At 39.6% G+C, this 21,924-nt stretch overlaps 1 protein-coding gene across 11 annotated transcripts in view; it reads left to right on the top strand.

The window, feature by feature from the left end:
- Positions 1–19,577, top strand: part of RBMS3 (RNA binding motif single stranded interacting protein 3) — a 1,095,516-nt gene extending 1,075,939 nt beyond the window's left edge. For 7 of the 11 annotated variants that reach the window (XM_059728828.1, XM_059728829.1, XM_019497902.2 and 4 more), the window contains 3 exons: positions 7,605–7,685; positions 10,063–10,190; positions 13,477–19,577. In XM_059728828.1, the coding sequence (XP_059584811.1) occupies positions 7,605–7,685; positions 10,063–10,190; positions 13,477–13,483 (216 nt within the window). In that variant the 3' untranslated portion in view covers positions 13,484–19,577. Of the gene's footprint in view, positions 1–7,604; positions 7,686–8,123; positions 8,220–10,062; positions 10,195–13,476 lie in introns of those variants that run through there. The other 4 variants (XM_059728831.1, XM_014603166.3, XM_059728833.1 and 1 more) reach the window with 2 other exon arrangements.
- Positions 19,578–21,924: the final 2,347 nt, after the last annotated feature.

The following is a 21,924-nucleotide window of genomic DNA, read 5'->3' as shown; positions in this document are numbered from 1 at the left end:
AATATAATTTGGTATTTTTCTGGTTCCATGATGGCAACCCTACTTACTGAAAGGAGTAAGTCCTGGAGACAAGGCGAGGGACTTCCGGTGGCAAAAGTCAGGGGTTAGGGGGCAGGACTTCCAGTCCCACGATGGTGACCAGTGGGTGGGGCACCTGTCAAAGGGCAGAGCTACCCATGCGGACCTCAATGGCTTGCCAAAGCTCGGTAAGCAGCCCTCCTCCCAAAATAATTGCCTGCCCCTGAGCTAGGGCCTAACTCTCAATAAGAGGTTGTTTCTGGCTTTGAAAATCTCCAAGGGACTTAGGTCCAAGGGACCTTTGAATGAATGGATGGATATTCTTGTTGTTAGGATGCTAATCTGGGACTCAGGACATCCACATGCAGTTCTGTTCTCTAACACAAGTATAGCCTGTCTTCATTCCTCATATGCAAAATGGAAATGATAGTATTTACCTACCTCACAGGGTTGTTCAGGATAAATATATGGATTATGAGGTGTTCAGTTGGTCTAGGAATGGTATCTCTTAAATGCTTATCATTTTTCACTGTCTTATATTTCTGCTACATGCCTATGGTGAGGCACCGATAGTTGAACTACAGTCTAAAATACCATATTTACTCAACTATAAGATTAGGTCTTTTTCTCCCAGTCACCATGAGGGAAAAGCTCCTCATCTTATATTTGCACACAGGAAAATGTTATTATAAATACATTGTCTACATCTTCCTGGCCTGCTCCCTGTACCAAGCCGCAGTCTTCTGGGTCTTCACCTCCTGCATGGCATCCTTCACGTCCCAACCCCAAGCTGCCTGCTTGTATAAGCTCTGAAACTAGCAGTTAGGTGTTTGTGTTGCCTTCTCCGGAATTGGGCTCTGCTACTTCTGGTGTCCTGGGTGTAGTCTCTTGTTTTCCCATTCACACTGACCCACCACTCCGCATGGTTCTGGTACCAGAGTGTGAGGGTTTTCCATCCTCTGTAGTGCTGCCTGAACTCCTACAGTATTTTTTCATTGTGCAGAAGGCTCACATTCAGCTTTCACATGCCCCTGCCTCCCTTGGGCTGCCTCCCCATTTCTGCTTCCACTGTCAGGAGGCAGTGGCCAGAGAAGCAGACAGGTGTGGCTTCGGCTTTAGCTACCAACCACCCATTGGGAGGAGGATGAATTCTATGCATGATTTTGACTGACCTGAGGAGTCTACCTGGGTGAAGTTTCATCTAGGTCCTTGGGCTTCTTTGCCTGAGTCCACTAGGCTCTGTTCACATAATTCAGCACCCTGGAGGATATGTCCAGTCCCTTCTTTTGTCCTCTACTTATTCTGTCTCCCTTCTCAGTGATGCAGTTGAGATCTCCTGCGATCACCACTGGTCAGGTGCTGGTCACCACTACTGTCATGTTTTTAAGGAAGGCATGCTTCACTGTTCTGTTAGCTGGCACATATACACTTAGGAGGTCAAATCTCCCTCCCTCTTTCTCCAGAGTGACTCCTCCAAGTAATTTGCCTGCAATAATTTTTCTGTGCTGCAAGGGGTGCACTTAGTCTCCTCTCAAACCCCTGCTGCCCTATCGTCATTGGCTGCAGACCAGAATGAAGGGCCCTGCTGCAAGCATTTCTTAAACAAAGCATAGTCTTTAGAACTAGGAAGACCACGCTCCTGAAGACAAAGGATGTCTGATTACAATTGCCTGAGGGTCTGTTCAATTGTGTCCCACTTTTCCTTCTTAAGCAGGTTTCTTATGTTTATTAGTGCTATAAGAATCCCTGTGAGTAAAGCTGTGATGGGCAGTTGTATCTTTCCCCTCTCCTTCTTAACCTTGTGGGGTCCTTTTTCATGCTCAAGCTCAACTTTTCCACCAGTTTGTGGAGTTCTTTTGGGGAGAGTGGTTCCTTCAGCCAGCTGGTGCAAACTCAGGGGGACCCCCTACTTCTCTTATGAATGGAGCGGTTCTGCTTTGCTTCTGGGCTTCCCAGGATCTCACCCCTTTTCTTCTTGGATCGGCATGTCTGAGTTAGTGCTTTCTTCAGCTTCTGGGGTCCTTTCCTGGTCCCCTTTTTGGAAGTTCACACTTTCCCTTTCTCTCTCTTCTTTTGTCTATCCTTTCCAGTTCCTTAGTGAAATCCTTCTCCCCTTCCTTTTTCCCAAGGCCCGCAACCATCTGACTTAGGGCTGCCACATTTTCTTGTTTCCGGATTAGGTTTTCCTTCCTGGAGGGGTCTTTTCCTTCTATTCCCTCCCTTTCTTGGACCTTTTCTGCCCCCTTCTTTGTTTCTGCTGTGGGGCAGGATGTAACTAGGAGAATGGGGGAAGAGGATGCTGGGGTTTCTGCATTCCTCTCTTCATTTTTGCTTTTCTGTACATTAGCATAGGACTGGGGGCAATCTTGACAGACATGTCCCTCTTCTCCACAAAATTGCACTACCTGTCCTGCTTACAGTCCTTGGCTTCATGCCCTTTTTCTTTGCACATGGCACAGATTTTAGTTATGCATTGCACTAGATGCTTCTGCTCCCCACATTAACAGCAGAGATTGGGATGTCCCTGGTAAAAGATGAAAGACCTGTGGGGTCTCAGAGAGATTGTGGGGGAGAGGTATTGTACTTCATCTGGGTTCCCAGGTTTGCTTTTCACTATTGCTCTAGCCTTCCGGGCTCCCGTCCATAACCCATGCCTGTCTATGACTTGCTCTACTTTCCCTACTTCTTTGCAATATCTTCTAAGCTAAAAACTCACAGCTGCTTCTTTTATCTGGGCTGTGTACATCTGGACTATAATCAATTTCTTTCCTCTCTTGCCTCCCATGACAAATTCAATCCCTTTCAGATGCAGATCTTTGAAGCCCAGTTCAAACTTCACCCCATTTTGCATGCAAAACAGGTCATTCAAACGTCTCATATTTACCTTGAGAAAGTCTTTCATGATCTTGACTATGAAGTCATCTTTCTCCAGGGGCTGATTTTCTTGATTCCAGGGCCGATTCTTTCAGGACCTCCACTTTCACTTATCTCCATTTTTTGTGGTGTCCCCTAACCCGGAGCACAACAACTCCAAGGTTCAGGGTTTTCACTCCCCCTCACAACTCACATGGGGGTCAGCCCAAGTTTCTGTACCTGAACTGGAAAGAACAAATTGACTTTATTGGTAAATGTTTAGGATTGTGAATCCAAAAAAAGCTGACAAAGCCGGTAGGGAAATGCATAGCGCCCGACGCTGAGAGAAAAAGAAAATAGATACACACAAACCTGTTACAATGGTCCGCAATGGTGGAAGAAGTGGTTCGGAGAAAAAGTGTCTCAGTCCATATAGAGTCTCATTGCAGGGGTCCTCTTCGGGTGGAGCAGGGTCATCCATTGGTGAAGAATCCTCTCGAAGTGAAGGTCGATCTGGTGCAGAGGGGGGCTTCAGGTGGTCCCCTCTGGGTCCGGTCTGGCGGCGGTTCGTCTGGTGGGGTTGGTGTACTGGCGGTGGCCCGTGATGTGTTCCACGTAGATGTCACAGGACCAATGGATGTTGTTGGACACCATGAGGCAGCACATCAGCTTGGCACTCAATCTAAAACCATCTTTCTGATCCAGGGGAAACCAACTTGATGATCATAGTATCTTCCCCCATTGCCACAAAATTGTGCAATCAGGATAGGTTAGTGCAGGCCATCTGAATAAGATGCACAGTAGTGCCTATTGCACTCAGCCCCCCTCAGCGCTGATCCTTTTTCCGGTCTTGCTAAGCTACTATGTTGAATATATTTTGACTTCCTCAACTCCCATAGTGAACTGCACCTTTTTTGCCATTCCCAGTAATTCCTAGTTTTTCACCAGCCTTAAATGTCTGGCAAACGTTACCAAACAGGGCTCTAAACAGTTCACCCAGAATCCCTCTGTGGCCCCTCTCTCAGCCTGGTTCACATGATTAATGTGGCTCTGACTTCCCTGAGGTAGAGCTGGACCAGGTTGCCCTACACCCCATCTGCATATAAATTTTTGGAGTATCCCAGGACTCATGACAAGAATACCCAGTTCCAATTGTGAGGAACAGGGGCGGGGCGCTAATTAGCACATGGATGCTTTGTGGGTATTATCTGGAGTATATACACATACTAAGCAGTTGTAAGCTGTGAGATCACCATGACTTGAAAGGCTGTTGACTTTGCTGGGGTCTAGCCCAATAAATAGTACAGTAAATTGGTTTTGTACTAATGTCATGTGTAGTTTGTATGCCTTCTTAGATCATCTGGCTCACTTCTAGGTCTCTTGAAGGCTCAGGTTAAGTGTAGTGGCTTTTTAACCTGGTAGAGGAAATATCATGTATCTGTGTCCATAAAGGCTGTTCTTCTGAACCACACTGCAGGACAGCTGCTCTTCTGGCATGGTTCAATACCCACTGAGATGTAGCAGCTTTAAGCCCAGTTTATGGAAATGGGAGTCTCTTTTCTCCCTTGCTTTCTCTGAGGGTCTTATGGCTAAGGGCAAGCAAAACCTGGGGGTATCCAAACCCCAAGCCTGTGGGCTTGGGCCTGCAAGTAGGATGCCCGCCAAAGGTTTTGGAAACATCTGAAGCCCCACATGTGGGTGGAGGATATTTGCTGGTATTAGGGAAATTTGTGGTTCTGGACTCTTGGATTTGGAACTAGTGTTGGCTAATTTGGCCTCAGATACAAATTTAATTATAAAAAAAAATCCTTCCACAACTATCTGCCTGAGGGCAAGCCAAACTCAGGGGCATCCAAAACCCAAGCCTTTGGATGTGGATGTGGATATAGGATGCCTGTCAAAGGATTTGGAAGCATGTGAAGCCCCAGGCAGGGGTGGAGTATGTTTGCTGGTAGTAGCGGCACATTTGGTTCTTGAATGACTCATGGATTTGGAGTTGATTTGGCTGATTTGAATTGAACCCCCCACCCCTGCCCCCAGATTTATTTTCCCTGCTGTATCAGTGGAAGGCAGACAAATTTAAGGTAATCCTCCAATAATTAGATTCTGTACTTGCAAAATTATAACAAATTTATAAATTGTCCATATATAGGATCTAACTAGTAGGGGGAGTTCATCTTATATTCAGGATCATTTTATAGTCAAATAAATGTGTTGCTTTATCTCTTTGCATTATTGGGCCTACGTTAGCATTTAAAGGGCCAAATTTTCTTTCACTACAAGTCGAAGTACTTCAGTAGATCAGTGAATTTTCCCATACTGGTTTTGATCCACAGAGCTCAAGATACTTTAAATCAAAAAGTGAATAATCTGTATTATGATCATTTTATCAAAGAGATAATGATCTATAGAGAAGAAATGGCTTGCGTATGGCACCACAGTAAATTAAAGGCAGAACTGGGAAACTCCCTTGATTTCCTTACACTGCAAAATGTAGTATATTTAGAACTAATAAAAATAAATCTCAATTCATATATAGTTAGAATATAGTTATCCTTTGGGATATACCACTCAAGGTTATTGAAACAAATAGAGTGGTATGATGTTAAAACTAGTTTTATGGCAGATAATAAGATTTTATGTACTTGTTTGTATACAAACAATGATGATGGCAGTCATATCTCATGATATACCACGAAGTGATTTTGTGCTGAGTTTAATCAAGAACTTTGAAGGAAATGACATTGAATAGCACTTTCCATTCTTCAGACAGATGGTTTTAATTTAAAAATGATTATTTGAGAGGAACAAGCTTCAGTGGGTATTTAACAGTAATTGTGGATTTAAATAGTGATCAACTGAAAGCAACATTGTCTATTGGGTGGCACCACTTGACAGAAGAGTGAATGAGATGGAAACAGAACTAGCTCAATCTTTTGCAGGACTCCCTCTAGCTACTAATCCTCAAGGCAAGAAAGTAGCCCTCTTGTGACTAGTGCAACAGGTATATTGAACTTAAGTCCGTAGCTGATTAGCATTCATTAAGGAAACACTGAACTCTACCATATGCACCAATTCCCTGATCAGGAAACAGTATCTACAGTAAATACATCAAATACATTCTGAGTAGATTCAGCTCCTCAGTGCATCTTTGAAGATAACATGTATTGCAGGTGTCAGGCAGGCAGGCAATTGGGAGATTGAGCGTATTCTGTGGTTTTCTTTTTTGATTATATACAGGTAGGAGTGTGTAGTGGAGAGATCAAAGTATACTGTGTTGAAACCTTTACTTCAATACCTCATTTAAGGAAATAACTATCCATTGCATTCATCCAAGAACTGCTTAAGAAAGGCTGATTCAAGGAAGAAAAATTCTTATTCACCGTTAGCTGAAGAATGAGTTCTTAGGATGCTTGGAAGAGGGGAAATCTTATGGCAGTTAATACTGTGTATTGATATAATTTGGCAAAGTTTCAAGATATCTAAGACTTCATGAATATTAAAAATAATTCATATGTAGAAGAATATTCAGTTAGTGCTCCTAACTATGAAGGGGCAAGCTCTCAGATACTTATTGGGTGTGTCTACATGTTGCCATATGGCAACGTTGCTACTACCTTTTGGAATTACTAAAGCATGGTGCAGTACGGGTAGTTACTGTGCTGTGCACGTGGTGCACAGTTACATTTTGCCACTACATCGCTGTAGAGGCACGCTATACCAGGGGAGTGTACCGCTATGGCAACATAGCTGCTGATCATGTGTAGACCCATGTGATTACTACATTGCTGTAGTGCACCATATGGTGACGAAGCACGTTGTTACGTCACCGTAGAGTGACGTGTAGACGCACCCATTGTGTCTTCTTTCTCTTTCACTCTTTATCCTCCTTTCCATAGCCCCACAGACCTGATTGTTTTAATTTGTTTGGTAGAAGGGTAAAGTGGAATGATGAAATGAATCTCATGACTTTTTTTTTTTTTATATATAGATGCTAAGAGACTGTTTAGATTTTTATGTAACCATGAGCATAAATTCTGAGGGTGCACTGCAATTGTCTTCTTGCAATTTTGTTCATAAATACCAATAGCATTCTTTCCAGTTAAAAGCATATGACAAGTGATAAAATATAAATCAATCAGCAGCACAGACCAGTGGCTCTCAATCTTTTTAGACTCAAGGCACTCCTCCTTAGACTCAAGATACCCCTTGTAAAATACCAGCTCTTATTTTTCACCCTTTTTGACAACAGAAAAATAATAGACCAATAATAGAGTAATACTGTACTTCTATTGAAAAGAACTCAGAAAGATCACAACAGATCAGAATGCTTTTGACACCATGAATTCCTGTTTGAAATGTCTAGTTTTATCTTGAATCATGTTTTCCCATCTAACAGTGTTGACATTGCATGGCACCCCAAAGCATCCTTGAAAGGATCTCACAGTACTTCACTGTTGAGAATCACTAGTGTAGACCATGCACTTTCTCTGTTGCTTACGGTGATATATGACATCACTTACAAGATCAAGGGGTATAATGATTAGCTGTTAATTCATTTCATGAATTAAATTTATTAATAAAATGATAATTTATAGAATGTACCAGGCAATAAACTCTGTAGTGTGACAAAATAAAACTGTAATGTTGCTAAGTATATCCCTCTGTAGTTTGATTTTGGTTTTCTCTTTCTAACATGTACCTGATATTTATTTGCCTTTGATTAATTCCAGTACATGACTGCTGCTGCTCCTATGCAAGGGACTTACATTCCCCAGTACACTCCTGTGCCTCCAACAGCTGTCCCTATTGAAGTAAGTGTAACTCCATTCATGAAATAAAGTGAAGGGGAAATGAATCACAAATGTATGCCTCATTAAATGTATTGTATTAAAAAGGGTGAAAAATTACTTTCCCCAATCACAATGTATACTGCTCTTAAAGTCAGGATTGCCCACGTCTCTATTTCTTTTAATTTCTTTTCCTTTTTTGCTTTTTTTGGAAATTTTGCAAGTGCTCTTGTGTTTGCATTTGATTTGCCATGCTCAGCAAATGGAATAAACCACTGGTGATTTTTCATATATTTGGGAGGGAGATGGGGAAAAGGCAGGAAAACAATACCAGCAAGCAAGCCCAAGGGAGTCAAGAAGAGAAGATTGCCAAGAGGGTTTGACAGTGTAGGTGATTGCTGAAAACATACAGCATCCAGAAAAAGCGATTGAGCAATGGAAACCTTCCTCTTGTATATACAGACGTGGAGGATGCTGCACTGAGTGCTTTTTCATCCTTGAGGAAGGATTCGCTCCCTCCCTTCTTGGGGCTGAGTCATGCTGATGACATTCTAATGAGTAAGTATTTACTCAATCCTGTAGATCACAAGGTGCTGGGAGCACTTCAGCTCACCCTCCACTGCTGTGCATCTTCATGAGGGATTCTGAGCAAAACAAGAGGAGGGAGGTTTGGTTGATTTCTTTTTTTTCTTTATTTTTTTTAAAGGTACGTTCTTCTTAAATTTTGTATTATTCTCTTTGGTTCTGCCCCATTTTCTTAATAATTTTCCCTTACTCTGTGATAACATCAGGGATACTATAAGCGCTGCTACTTTTTCATCAGCTGTGTCTAGACTGGAGTTGATATTGTGACTGCTCCATGGATTGACTATGTGGGGATGCTCTGTTAGCAGTTATGTTGGTATATTTTCACCAGTGCTCAAGTAGTTCCACCATGGTTTTTCCAGTGTCTCTGGCTGTAAATAGTAAGAATCCCAAATGAAATCCCACATGGTAGGAAATGACAATTATTTTGTCATACTAAGCTGGTCTTGTTTAAATTTTCATTGCTAAAAGATAATTTCACCCTAACCAGGCTTTGTTTTGTTCATATATGTATAGCATTACTTGGTTTGAGTACCTTTGTAAGTTATTAAAGCAGCACAATCACCCTGTTTGCTGATACCTACACTAAATTTGCTACAAAGTGGTGGTGGTGATATTTATTTGTAATAACAGAGTCTCAGTTAGGAACAAGTCCCCCAGTGTGCTAGGCATTCCACAAACAGAAAGCAAAATATGTTCTTTGCCCCAAAAATCTTGCAGTCTTGTTTAATCTAAGGAGCAACAGACAGATGTAGGCAGACATTTGGCATAAATGGAAATGACAAGTTTATCTGGATCTGAATCATGTCTAAAACCTTTCAGAAAGAACTTGACAGTTTTTTCTGTGAGAAATGTAAAATGACCTACCCTTTTTTTTTTTATATAGTACTCGGATAAAAACAAAATGTGAGCTCTTGATGGTCCTTCTTCTACCTCCATGGCATGCAATACACTAACAAACTCTGTTCCGAGACAAGTAAACCTGGCATCATTGATGTAGTAACATAGAAGTAAAGAGAATGCAGCTCATTTAATGAGCTTGTAGGGAATAATATATTTTTTAAATGTCAAAATGGAAATAAATGATTATCATCAAAACATGATTAAGAGTTTTCAAATCACATGCACATAATGTTGACTACATGCCTGTATATAAAATTACAATTAAACCTATAAATAAAAGCAGAGCCTACCTGGTACCGTGTCTCCTTATGTAAAATGTTTAGTTTATCTTAAATTTGTCTTACAAGAGAAAACACTTCAAATAGAAATGCTGTATCAGTGCAAATATTGTGCGGAGCATGCTACAGATTCTGCAGAATATGCATTATTTTATTGAAATATCCTGTAGGCCTTGATCCTATTCTTATATTGGTACAACTCAAGAGAAGTCAATGTAAGCATAAAAGAAGGTTGTTGTAAGTGAGTTAAAAATCAGACCAACCATGCATATGTAATGATAAAATATGTAGGATGAAATCCCGACTCGATTAAAACCACTGAGATTTTTGCCTCTGGCTTCTAAGGTCAAGAATTCCCCCATAATTTTTCATTGCTGCATGTTAGAGTGAAGGGCTTCAGGCACTTTGCATATTTGAGACATTTCTCATTGCTGGGCTGGATTACTGGTTACATAGATGGCAATTATATCATGTCAGCATATGTTTTCTACTATCCCAGGCACTCTCAGTTATAGAAAGCAACAATCCAGCTGCTGAGAAATGAGGACTTGGTGAGACAATGCTGAATGCCTCCATACAGTTCACTGATGGGATTAAAATCAGTACCTTTTTCATGTCCCTATTTGCTTCCTTAGGGTGTTGTTGCTGATACCTCTCCACAGACAGTAGCATCTTCATCACAGGAAGCCAGTGGTCAACAGCAACAAATGACAGTGGAAACATCCAGTGAACACGCGCCTGCATATTCTTACCAACAGTCTAAGTAAGTAAACTGTTTTTAGTGACCCCTTGGCCAGCTATGATTTTACCTCTCGACTAAAACATGTTAAATCTACTCTTAGCTTCAGCAATATACATTCATTATAAGTTCACTGAATACAATGGAATGACCCCATTCAATTTCTACCACTTAATTTCCAACAGTGTAATTAATTACAGAATTTTACTTGACAGCCACCATTTTACATATGACTGAAATGTAATTTCTTAAGTGTGTACTGCTCACGCTGAACTCAGTATTTATCAAAGATTATGTTAGAAATCAAGTTATGGAAAAATACATAGCTTGTTTAGGCAGATACACTATGCTTACCTCACTGCAATTTGATTAAGATTTGTAACTGGTAAGGAAGCATAAATTGTACAGATTTGTCATTCATTGGATATGCAGACTAATGTCACAAGAAAAGGCTGGGAGGAGAAGGCTGCATTTCCCCGCCTCCCCCTTCCACCCCCAACTCTTCTTCACCTTGCAAAATATTATGTGCTATACATCTGTATTTCTGAAAAGCACATTTTACAGTAGTAAAAATTTGGCTCAATATTAAGCAACAATTTCCAAAGCATCAGCAAAGAAGTAATTAACATGATTAGGTGTTGATCTTATCATTTCTAGGCAAGGAAAGATGCAGAACCTTAGAGAATTAATCAGAAACTATTTTTTACCATCCTGGAAACAAACCTGAAAACTAAAGAGAGCAAAAGTATTTTAAAAATGAACTGAGCATGAAAAGGATTTTGTACTGGCCTTATATATTAAAATAAAGAGTTAAATTAGGGTACATTTAGCTCTTTTTTTGACCAGGAACCACATTATTTACATTTATACTGTAAAGAATGTATTTATTTACATTTTCTTTACATTTATACTGTATGGCTTCCTTGAATGTTGATTCTCTCCTAGTATGTCCAAACATAAGGCTTATACTCTGTATCTATGTCTTCCAAGGATACACATGGAATTACACTAGGAATGAAGTAGGCATTCTGTTCTTCGACTTTGAGCATTCTCTTCTACTTCATTAGACAGATCCCTCAACCATTTTAGACTAAACAGTATTTCTCTCACTTGAAAAGCTCATAAATTTACTTATAAAAATATGAAATCTTGAAAGTGAAGTTAAATGGCACTTCTTTTTCATGGGAACTCCACCCTCTTGCCTCTTAGCAAAGATCTCTCTGCTGGACATCAGGCCTCTGGCTTTAAGCAGTGGGTGGGAAGGTTTTCTGGAGCCATGGTTGGAAGGGAGGATAAATCCAATGCCAGATTAAAGATTACTACCACCTGGGGAAACCTCATAAAAGAACAGACTTTTGGTCTCCCAAGAAACTTTACAGGGAAGCCCACAGTAACTCAGTCACTTTAAGGAGACCCATGCCAACAATCTAAGGAGCACACTCGGAAGGGCAGGAAAACCACAGAAGGTGGCCACTGGCTTAGTTTAAACAAAAAAGGTGGAGGGAGAAGGGAACTGAACCCAAGGAAAAAAGGTAACAAACATTCCTAATCAGTCCTCATTTATACAAGGGTCAACTCCCCTTTGAGATCATCATAAAAATCTCAGTGCAAAAGCAGTGATTAGGAGCCTCTAAATCTTTAAGTAAGGGTGATAAGTCGTGGAGCCCACTTTGAGAGGATGTAACTCAAATTCACTCATCATTTTCATCATCCTGTCAGGGAACAAAGACCCTAGAAACTGCAGTTGACTCATGCTCCCTCCCCCGCTTCCCCTTATGGTACCAGTAGAGGATGGTCAGTAATGAATGCGGAAATGGCTTTATCAAATCCTTAAGGAAATAAACAAATGTCATATTCTGCCATCACAATGTCTGGAGGTGCTTTTTTGTTTCACAATGCTAACTGCAATCATTTTAGATAAAAATTTGAATGAACTGTTGTTGTTTGCAGAATTAAAGTTTTGAAGTTAAAGTTAGTTTCATGTTTATGGTTTCAGCTAGGGTGGCTATGTGGCATATCTTTGAAACCATTAAAACATTTTCTGTGTTTCATTAATAAAAAGAAAAGAAAAGGGTCTCACCCTCCCCCCCCTCCTTTCCTTACTTGTGGCTGCCTGCCCTCTGTCTTGGGGAGCAAGCAAGGAAGGGTTAAACTGCCTGCCTGGCTTCCTCCACCAAGGTGCAGGACTGCTGCTCTTCTCTGGGCTGAGCCTGCCCGGAAAATCAGCCTCAGCAGTGGAACTACCCAGGCAGGCAAGTTAACCCCTCCCTGCCTGCTCTGTGAGATACTGCAGACAGCCACAAGTAAGCCGAGGGAGGATAGTGAGTGGAGATCTGGAGTGCTAGGGTGAATGGGAGGACAGGGCAGTGGGCCCAATCTAGGCACTAAATTGTAGCCTAGAGTAGCTACACCATAACATGACATGAACTGGGTAACACAGATCAGAGATAATCCTGCCCTGAAATGATGCAACTTTAACCCATGTAGGAGTGCTTAAAACTACTTTCAGGTGTTAATGTGTGTGCAATCCAGGTGTTAAGAGCTCCAGGAGTCACCTAAAATTACTCTGTAACAAAGCCAGTAGACAACATTTTTAATAACGTCTCCACCTTCACAGAAAGATCATATGTCTTGCCAAGATTAGAGTTTTCTAATACTTCAAGTTTACATGTACTACATCTCAAAAATATTAATATGCTATTTTACTGTAGGAGTATAGGAATAAAAGGTCATGATGTGTCATGTAGATCATGTCCCTTGTGTTAAACTAGATAGATTCCACACTGTGTTTTTTAATGTATCACCTATTTAATCAATATCAGCCTAACTGTTTCTACTGAATCAGCCATTAATAACTAGGCCACCATTAAGTTATTTTCCCATCAGAAAATGTCTTCTTGTTTGCGAATTGAATTTATCCTTTTATTTTAACTTTTTCATTTTACTACTAGTGGCCAAAACAAATAGTGCCACTAAATACAGCGAATAGAATTCCCTTTGTTGCCTTATTACCCTGGAAGTATTTACATAGAATTAAAGCATGTTCTCATGTCAATGAGCAGGACTACCCATTAACCGTAGCATTAAAAGGAGTAAATTCTTCTGCACTAAAATGCGTGAATGCCCCTCCAGTACAAATACTTTTCTTCTGCTTCACTATTTTCAGCTTAGTGCCTGTATCATATTTAAACAGCTGTAAAGTTCATTTTTCTTGGATACCTATTAAAGGGAATTGGGTGGAAAAAAGGACAGGAGCTTATTTCAAAGTTGTTTTGACTTAATGACCATTTTAATTCAATTGTTTTTACAGACAATAAACAGGACTGAAGAATGTCTGTCTGAAATCTTTGCCTTGAATGGAGAAACTTCATTGAACAAGAAGTTGGCTTCCAGTTTGCACAGGCGTCAAATGAATGCTTTTTTTTTATTTTCTACCCTTCCCAATGAAAACAAAACAGTGTTTTTATGTGCTGTGCAAATGGTTCCGTCATGTAGTCTGACAGTTTTATTTTTGCTATAATTTTTTTAAATAAAGAGAAAACCCAAAGGAAAAACACTGGGTTAACATTTCATCTGGATGAACATTTGAATTCAGAATTTACCTGGAGGTATAGCTAGATTTTTTTTTATTTTTTTTCTTGGTTTTTTTTTTTTTTTTTTAGAAAAACAGCAAAACCGATGATGTCAAGAGGGAGCAAGCTGAGATGAAAACTAATGGTCTTCCTCAAAAAATTAAGCTACTCTTTTTCTCATATTTTTCCTTCTTGTTTTAAATCTAGAGTGTTTTTGTTTTGTTTTGAGTTGTTTGTTTTAGAAATGTTTAGGTAAGGTTTATCTTGAATCTTAATTGCCTTAATTTTTAAGGACGTCAAAGGCTCTCAAGGCAAGCTGTCAACGTCTTGTTAGAAAACCCGAGAAGGAATTGAAACCTGCTTACACCAGTGTCAGCTGGTGTGGAAGTTTAATAGACTGAATTTTTGGGGTGAACAAAAAAAACCTGTACAGTTTAAAAGAAAATGATTTTCTTCTTTTGAAGAAAACTTGATGATAAAAGAACTGTGGCAACTGAGAGGATTGGAAAAAGTGCTGGGACTTTTATGAACTTTGTCTTAAGTGTTGACAGAAAAAAAATTCTAGAAGGCTAAAGCATTTTACAGTAAAGTTATTGAATTGAGAAAAAAACTAACTGCATTATAAAGAATGCAGGGTTTTTTTCTTGCAGAATGCAGATTTTTTTTATTTACAAAGCGTGATCGCTAGCAAAAGCATTAGTGCTTTTTATCTGCAGTCTTTTTTATGAGCTTTAAGAAGTTTTTAGTCTGCTTTGCTTGTCACATTGCAAAAACCTAGCTTAAGAGCATTAAAAAAAAACTTAAGTAGATAGGAGCTTATGGTCAAAAAAGTGCAAAAAAAGCAATAGATAGAAGAAATTGTTGACAATTTCTGTAGTCTTTCATAGTTGTGATCAAATGCAGCCTATGGATGGCCTATTTTATACCAAAGATGAAGTGACACCCTAACGCAGTCCAGAAGATAGAGGTTTTTTTTTCTTTTTTTATCTTTATTTGACCTACATGGCCGGACCAGTTCTTACTTTTTGTTTGTTTAAACTATCTTCCACTGGTGTTTTACATACTGCCTATGTTTATAATGGAAATTTCAGAGTAATTGGTACTAAAAACACATACCTGCTGTGTTTTGGAGAAATTCAGTGTGAGGACATCTGGGTTACCAACTGGTCTTCAGCTGGGCTTTAATTTCTATGACCTTTTTGTTACATTGCCTATTCCTTTGTATTTCTACCAAAACTACAGTCTTCCTTCTGAATTCCAACATCCCACAGATTCATTTCCTCACCTCAGTCTTTGTCATCTTCCAGCATGCATAGCCACCTTGATTCTACATCTGTTTTTCAGTAATGCATTTGAATCACCGATTAGATGCCACAAAAAGCAAATTTTTGTTGTCTTTTAAATTCTCTCAAAGGGAAAAGTTGAAAATTGCTTAGATTAATGCTGTTATGCAGGCAGGAAGTGAAAATTCATTTTCCCTTCTATGAGTTCTGTTTTCTTAATTTGTTGGCTGACAATCACTAATTAGCATGATTAGGCAAAAGACAGTACCTAAATTGGATCCATTGAAATCTACTTTAGGAATGACAACTATTTTACAATGAAAAATACTGATTACAATCCTTGCTTTTTTCCAAACAATCAAACAAAAAATAGAGAAGCAAGCCAGAGTAAAACAAGTGATTTTTTTTTTCTGTAAGAAGATTACAGAAAATCAGCATTTAAATAAAAATACACACACACACACACACACACACACACACACACACGAAGCCAAACAATTGAACTTTCCTCCATCAAAGAGAAAGGGGAAGCTTCACTACAGTTCTTGTGGTGCATTAGAAACAGGGTATCCGTTTAAAAAATAAAATATCAATCATTTTTATATTGGATTAACTCAATTCAGCCACCCTGATTCTAAGTGAGATCTATGGTTCCCTTAACTGATCTTTTTTTTTAAAAAAAAAAAAAGCATATTTTTTTAAAATTGCTAAAGCAGTACCTTATTTTTTAACATAGTGGGGGGTGTGGGGAGGGGTTACCCAAGCAAAAGGCTGCTATATATGCAACACGTCAAAGAGAAAGATGGGAACTCATCTGGTTAGCCACCATAGATACAGGGCTTGGTTTTCAGGAGAGTCAAACTACTTTCAACTCTCTTTGCCTTCAAATGGAGTTTTTGGTATTCTGAATACCAGGCCCCAGAAAAGTAATGTTTTTTTCCCTCTATTTTGTTAAAAAAAAAAAAGGCCTCTAGCTTTTTATTTTCTGTTCCACATGCTTTCACATTGCTGTTTACTTTTTGTGAGTGGCACACGAGTTTTGTCCTTGGAGAAGGGTGTCCCCATTCAGAAAGGGGAGGGGGAAAAAACAAGCTAGCCTTATTTTCTTCCTTTTTACACTGTTTCACTTTTTCTCTGAATTCTTTGTACAAATAGAGATAACCCCAGGCACAATTCAATTGAATATGAAATAAACATGTGTTGTTTTGTTTCTGTATACGTTCTGTTACACAAAAAAAGTCTCATTTACTATCAACAATGAGGCTACAAGGTAGCTACCATGTGGCTGATGAGTATGCTGAGGTACCTTCCGGTTTCTATTCAGAACTCTGCTGCTTTATTTATACATTTAGAAACATTTTTGGTATTATTTTCAACAAATAAAGTTAGACAATTTCAGTGTTTTTTATTAAGCCAGGCAGGCAACGAGTTATCAGGATGCCTGTCAGTTTAAACTGTTTTAAGTACATTCTGTGTCAGAACTGTCTCATTTTTTACCATGCTACAATGTTGACTATTGTTTGAAAACCAAAAAAAAAGAACAAACAAAGAAGCAGAAGAAGAAAGACAATGGATCCTCTGAATCCAATAAACTATCTTTCTTTCTTATCCCCAAACTGATGAATTGGTACTTAAAGGCTCATGAGTTACAGCTGATGAGTTATAAACAGTAATATATCACCAGGTAAGATATAATATATTTAAAATATAAAAAAAAGTTCAGAAAGGGGAAACCTTTATTTGCAAGAATCAAAGATGAGATAAAGGAATATGGATGAAGTCTGTTCAGTGCAGCAGACCTGCCCCTTGGGTATCATCATAACACAGAGATGCCCATTTGCTTCTGAAAACTGAATCTGGTTTGCTTTATATTCTGCCTAACAAGGTTTTTAGGGGCATTTTTTTTTAGAACCATTCTAGTTGGTTCAATATCTAGGTCTTGCCAACTTAGCCTTAAATATCATCTGGAAGGTTGCAGAAACTGCTCCAGAAGTCAAAGGCAATGGTGTCTGATGCAACTCTCTGGAAATCAAATCAAATCTATAAGTTGAACTGCAGGTATACTTTCCATCACACCTGAACTCTTGTAAATAGTCTGATTTAGATATTTGGTTGGGGGGGGGGGGGTTGTTTGGGATTTTTTTTTCCTTTGGAAAATAAGTAATAAGAGGGGTGTCAGAAAAATATGCATCATGGCTGGAATATTCTGAATACCCAGGATATTGGATAACGGCTATAATGGAACTGAATACAGTATAATATGTAGCATTAGCAGGTGCTAGTGACAAAGGCAGAGTCTAATTCAGGGCACTAGATCCTGGCTGTTCCAAATGAAATAAAATGCTGAGGTAGTTCTCTGTCTTGCTCTACTGCTGGTTTTATTAACACTTCAATTATGACAGCCAGCCATAGAATTTGGGATGCCCTCACAGTCCCTACCATTGAAATAGACTCTTAAAATGTCCCTAGCTGCTGCATACTTGTATGGTTCTGTTTGCCAAGGGATTTAGACTGCCTTTTTATGATAAGCTGAGAAAACCAGTGTCATGCAGAACGAGGCCTATTTCAGAGCAGTTGCATCATGATGTATTATTTTGTACTGTGGATGCATGCACAACTGTGGAAGATGAGAGTTGGTGATCAGGGAAGTGAGGGATTCTGCAATCGGCATAAGCATTAAAATGGGTTTTTACATGAGTAAAAAGCAAATGAAGGGTTTTATTTATGTATGTATGTGTACCAAAATTCAGCAAATTTGAGGAAGCCTGCATTGTAATAAAGTTTATTTTTAATATGTCATAGTATTTGGATCTATATTATGTTGTCTATGGTACTGAAGGATGAGATTGATACTCACTGTTTAACAAGTTGCCTTGGTTCATCATTTTAAGCTTAATAGCACTTGTCAGCCAGCCTCTTCATTTTAATGCTGAGGTTGACATGAGTAACACAGGTTTAAGCAGACTCTCTGCACTATGTCTTCAGTAAGAGTCATGCTAAAGAGTGATAGTAGGCTTGAAGTAATGAATCAGTCTATTTTTAGTGATGAGACCAAATGTGGTAGTTGAAGATAATTATGTTGGATCCACACATGGTCAACATTTCTTTACAAAACTTTATTTAACATGAAATTGGTCTTAATGTAAAAGAAGTGTCCTTGGGCGAGGGATTTTCCAGGTCTTCTAGGTAGCCCATACGAACTGAGGAAATACTAATGGTGTGATGGAAATGCAAAAGATAACAACAAAACCACAGGCAGATTATTCCAGGGAACCTCTCCTTTCTGGTTGATGACATTTATTTTCTCTCTAATAATGGTGATTCCTTTCATTTTCTAATACATGCACACTAACTAGTCATGTACACACACTTTGTCAGAAGGAGGGGGTGTATCAGCAGGACATTTTTCATATTCTTCAACAAAGTGGATTTCTGGAATCAGCAAGAGGCAAATGAGCGGCATGGGTAAACAAGGAGAGAATTATTTTTCCTTCAGAAGAAGCACCACACTTCCACATCAGTCATACCATCCAAATAGACTGGAATGCTGTCTGCACCCCTCAGATTCATCTTCATGCCTCAGAGCATGCAGAAGAGACCAGTTCTCTCCCCTTCGTTGATGTTTTCTTTGTTAAAAATAAACATAAAAAAATGACAAAATGTACAAAAATGGTTCTTGCTTCCCATGATGAGAAAATATCTTGTGTCTATATCAGTTATTCTGGTTTTTATTCCTCACCAATGACAGTCAATTTCCTTTCACCCTAATAAAATTTTGTAATGAAGTGAAAAATGTCAGCTGTTGAAAGGTCCACAAACCCATTTTTCTTTATAGGCCTCAATCTCAGAAGGAATTCAATACCCCCAGAGATCTAGGTCTGTTGATTTAAAAAAAAATCTGTCCAGTGTTAATTGTATTTTCAGTCTTTTGTTTTCTTTCTCAAGGATGAAGAATGTATATTTCTGGTGGAATTTACCATCAGTTATATTTTAAGAACCTCCCAAAAATCAGGTTAAAGAGGACAGCATGATGGTAGCATAACTACAGTTATGCATCCTAAAGTGGAAAAAAGCTGAGTAAATCATTTTCTTTTCTTGAGGAAAAATAAATTATGTGGAAGAAGGAAGCATCCAGTATTTGTAAAGGAACTTTTAATTGTTTTCCCCTTAAAGGAGAATTAAAAGCTTCCATCTTTAAGAAAATCAAAATAGTACTGAAGATAGATGACTCTCCTATCAAGAAAAATGTATCACATCCATGAGACAGGGGTTCTTTCAAATCTTTACATCCTCACTATTGCCAAATTGTAGACTAAAGAACCTCTGGGAAACAGTAAATTATGAATCTTATTTATATGGGGATCCTTGTGTTGATGTCTTGGAGCTGTGTCTACTGCTATTATGTTGGTTTTTTTTAATTTTTGTTTTCCATTTGTACCACAACCCTAATAGCTGCCATTTTTCCACTCCTGGGGCTTTCTGTAGATCAGTGGATGTTAGGTTTAAACTTCTGTTTTCTTTGATGAAGCTTTCAATAAAAAAATAAAGAAAAGCGATGGATGTCTGGTTGTTCTTGTTGCACATATGCAGAAGCTCCGTGAAACGTTTAGTCCCTGTGCTCTGTGTGCGTACAGGGGAAGGAGAGGGGAGTTCTTCAACATGGTTTACCTTCTTCCTCATCAGATCAATATAAGAACTGGGTCTCCTGAGAGACAGAGTAGCTCTTTCTCATTTTTAGAAGCAAAATCACCCACATGCTTGACCATGGAATTAAACGGAAAAGGTCCTTTCAGCCAGAGGCCTGGTAATTAATGTTCCTTGTTCTCTCAGATAGCAACCTATTTACTGGTTAAAATATTCCCTTAGCTTCTAAAATACATTTTACTAATGTATTTAGTCATTTTGGTCACAAAAAAAAAGAGACTTCAGTGCACACTGAGAGGTCCAAATTTAACAGCCTCTGAAATGGAAGTCTTTTTTCATAGCACTGACAGATAGTAGATGACAGCAGTACAAGCTTCCCCAAATTACCCCAGTATAACCTCACTTTGAGATGGAATTGAGGAGAGAAAAGGACCTCTCTTTCTCTCTCTCTTGTCTCACAGGGGCAGAAGGAAGTTGTGTAGTTGGTCACCTCCCAACCCCCCCTCCCCAACCACATCCAGAGCTGCTTTGATACGGGGCGGCAGTTGCTGAATGGCTCTCCATCCCACCTGCCCAAAAGAACTGCCTCTGGCAGCAAGGCATAGGCCAAGTGGAATTTTTCTCTCCACCATGTCAGCTTGTGGCAATGAGTTTTAAATGTTTGTCCCTGACTGGTAGTTGTAGAAAGTTTTATACCAGATATAACTAGGGGGTCTACCTACCTTGAGGCAGCTGGCCAATTTTGCAGGCAGGTTGCTGGGTCAGCCACTATTTTTGAGGGCTTATTGTGGCTGGATTGAAAAAGGGGCCTTGGTAGTCCTACCACTGATTGGTAGAGAGGGCTGTCCCACATACCGCCTCACCTCTCACTGCTGATTGGCTGAAAGGGCTATCGTGCCCTTCGTTGCTGATTGGTAGAAGGGGCAGAACCACACAACAGGCAGCTTTCTCAGCCAATCAGCAGCAAAGGGGGGGAGGAGCGGTGGCAGCCATCTTGTCCTCTCACTTAGTGCCAGCAGCCCCGCTGGGGGAGCCAGCATTTTATTTTTGGTAAGTCTTTTTTTCTTGAAGATTTTGCAGAAATTTCAAAATTGGGCCACCTCTGCAAAATCCACACAATCGTGATTTGGGTAGGTCCCTAGATATAACCTCCTCAGTGACATGGATCACATTCTACCCAGTGCCCAACTTACATAAAATAACAATGAAATTGGGACCTCCCGCCGAGTTCCTAGATAAGATCTTATTACAGTCTCCTCTCTCTCTCTCTCTCTCTCTCTCTCTCTCTCTCTCTCTCTCTCTCAGTCTCTCATGCACACACTATATTTCCAAACATATTTTATGCTGATATTGTTCCTTTAAACAGATTGCCTCCTCTCTGTTCAGAGCAATTCAGAATCTATGTTGAGCTTTCACATTTGTTGCATAGTGACTGACAATGTATTCAGCATTCTGGGAAGTACGCTATGTTTTTGCCCTGGCACTTCACTTCTTCTTGGACAGCTATGCAACTTCCCACGTTGCTCACTTTTCTTTGACAGGCTACCACAGCAGGCAGACATTTCTATTGAAGTGATGAGTATCCAGGACAGCCAGGGTGTGCTTCCTCACCCCCTCTCCTATACCCTTCCCTCCCACTTATTCCTCTTCACTGCGATTTTCATTTCTACATGCCCCAAATGGGTCTGTCAAGTTTTATGTTGCTTTCATGTTTTAACTTCCATAGGAGCAGTGAATACGTACATTACAATAACATGCAGAGACCCCAGTTAGGAATGGGTCCCCATTCAGCACTGCACAAACCCAGAGCAGCACCAATACCTACTCTGAAAGGTTTGAAAGCTTAAGTGAAAAGGAATCCTTTAAATCTGTTAGGTGAGTGGATTTGCTTTCATGTTACACAGCCAGGGCACAGATGAGTACTGTGGGATCAGTTTTACACTTTACTGATCTCATCACTCATAGCAACAATTTTCCTGCCACATATGGACCAAATCATCCTTTCAAAAAGTAATTTTCCATTTTTCTTTTTTTTTTTTTTTTTTTTGCTTTCTGATTATGCTTGAGGGATGTGGGGGGATTTGGTTAGGGTGGGAAGGATCAGTTCGAAAACGTTTGGTTTAAGAATAGTACATCATCCTTTTTTTTTGCATGTGCCCCACTGCAGATGAGTCAGTATGAGTAATGTTCATTGCAGTCAAGTAGAACTTGATTAGGCAGCTTGGCAATTGCCTATCACATGTCTGATAGAAAGTATTG

This window comes from Alligator mississippiensis, chromosome 5 (assembly GCF_030867095.1).
Source record: "Alligator mississippiensis isolate rAllMis1 chromosome 5, rAllMis1, whole genome shotgun sequence".
Lineage (NCBI taxonomy): Eukaryota > Metazoa > Chordata > Crocodylia > Alligatoridae > Alligator > Alligator mississippiensis.
This window is presented reverse-complemented; position numbering and strand designations above follow the sequence as displayed.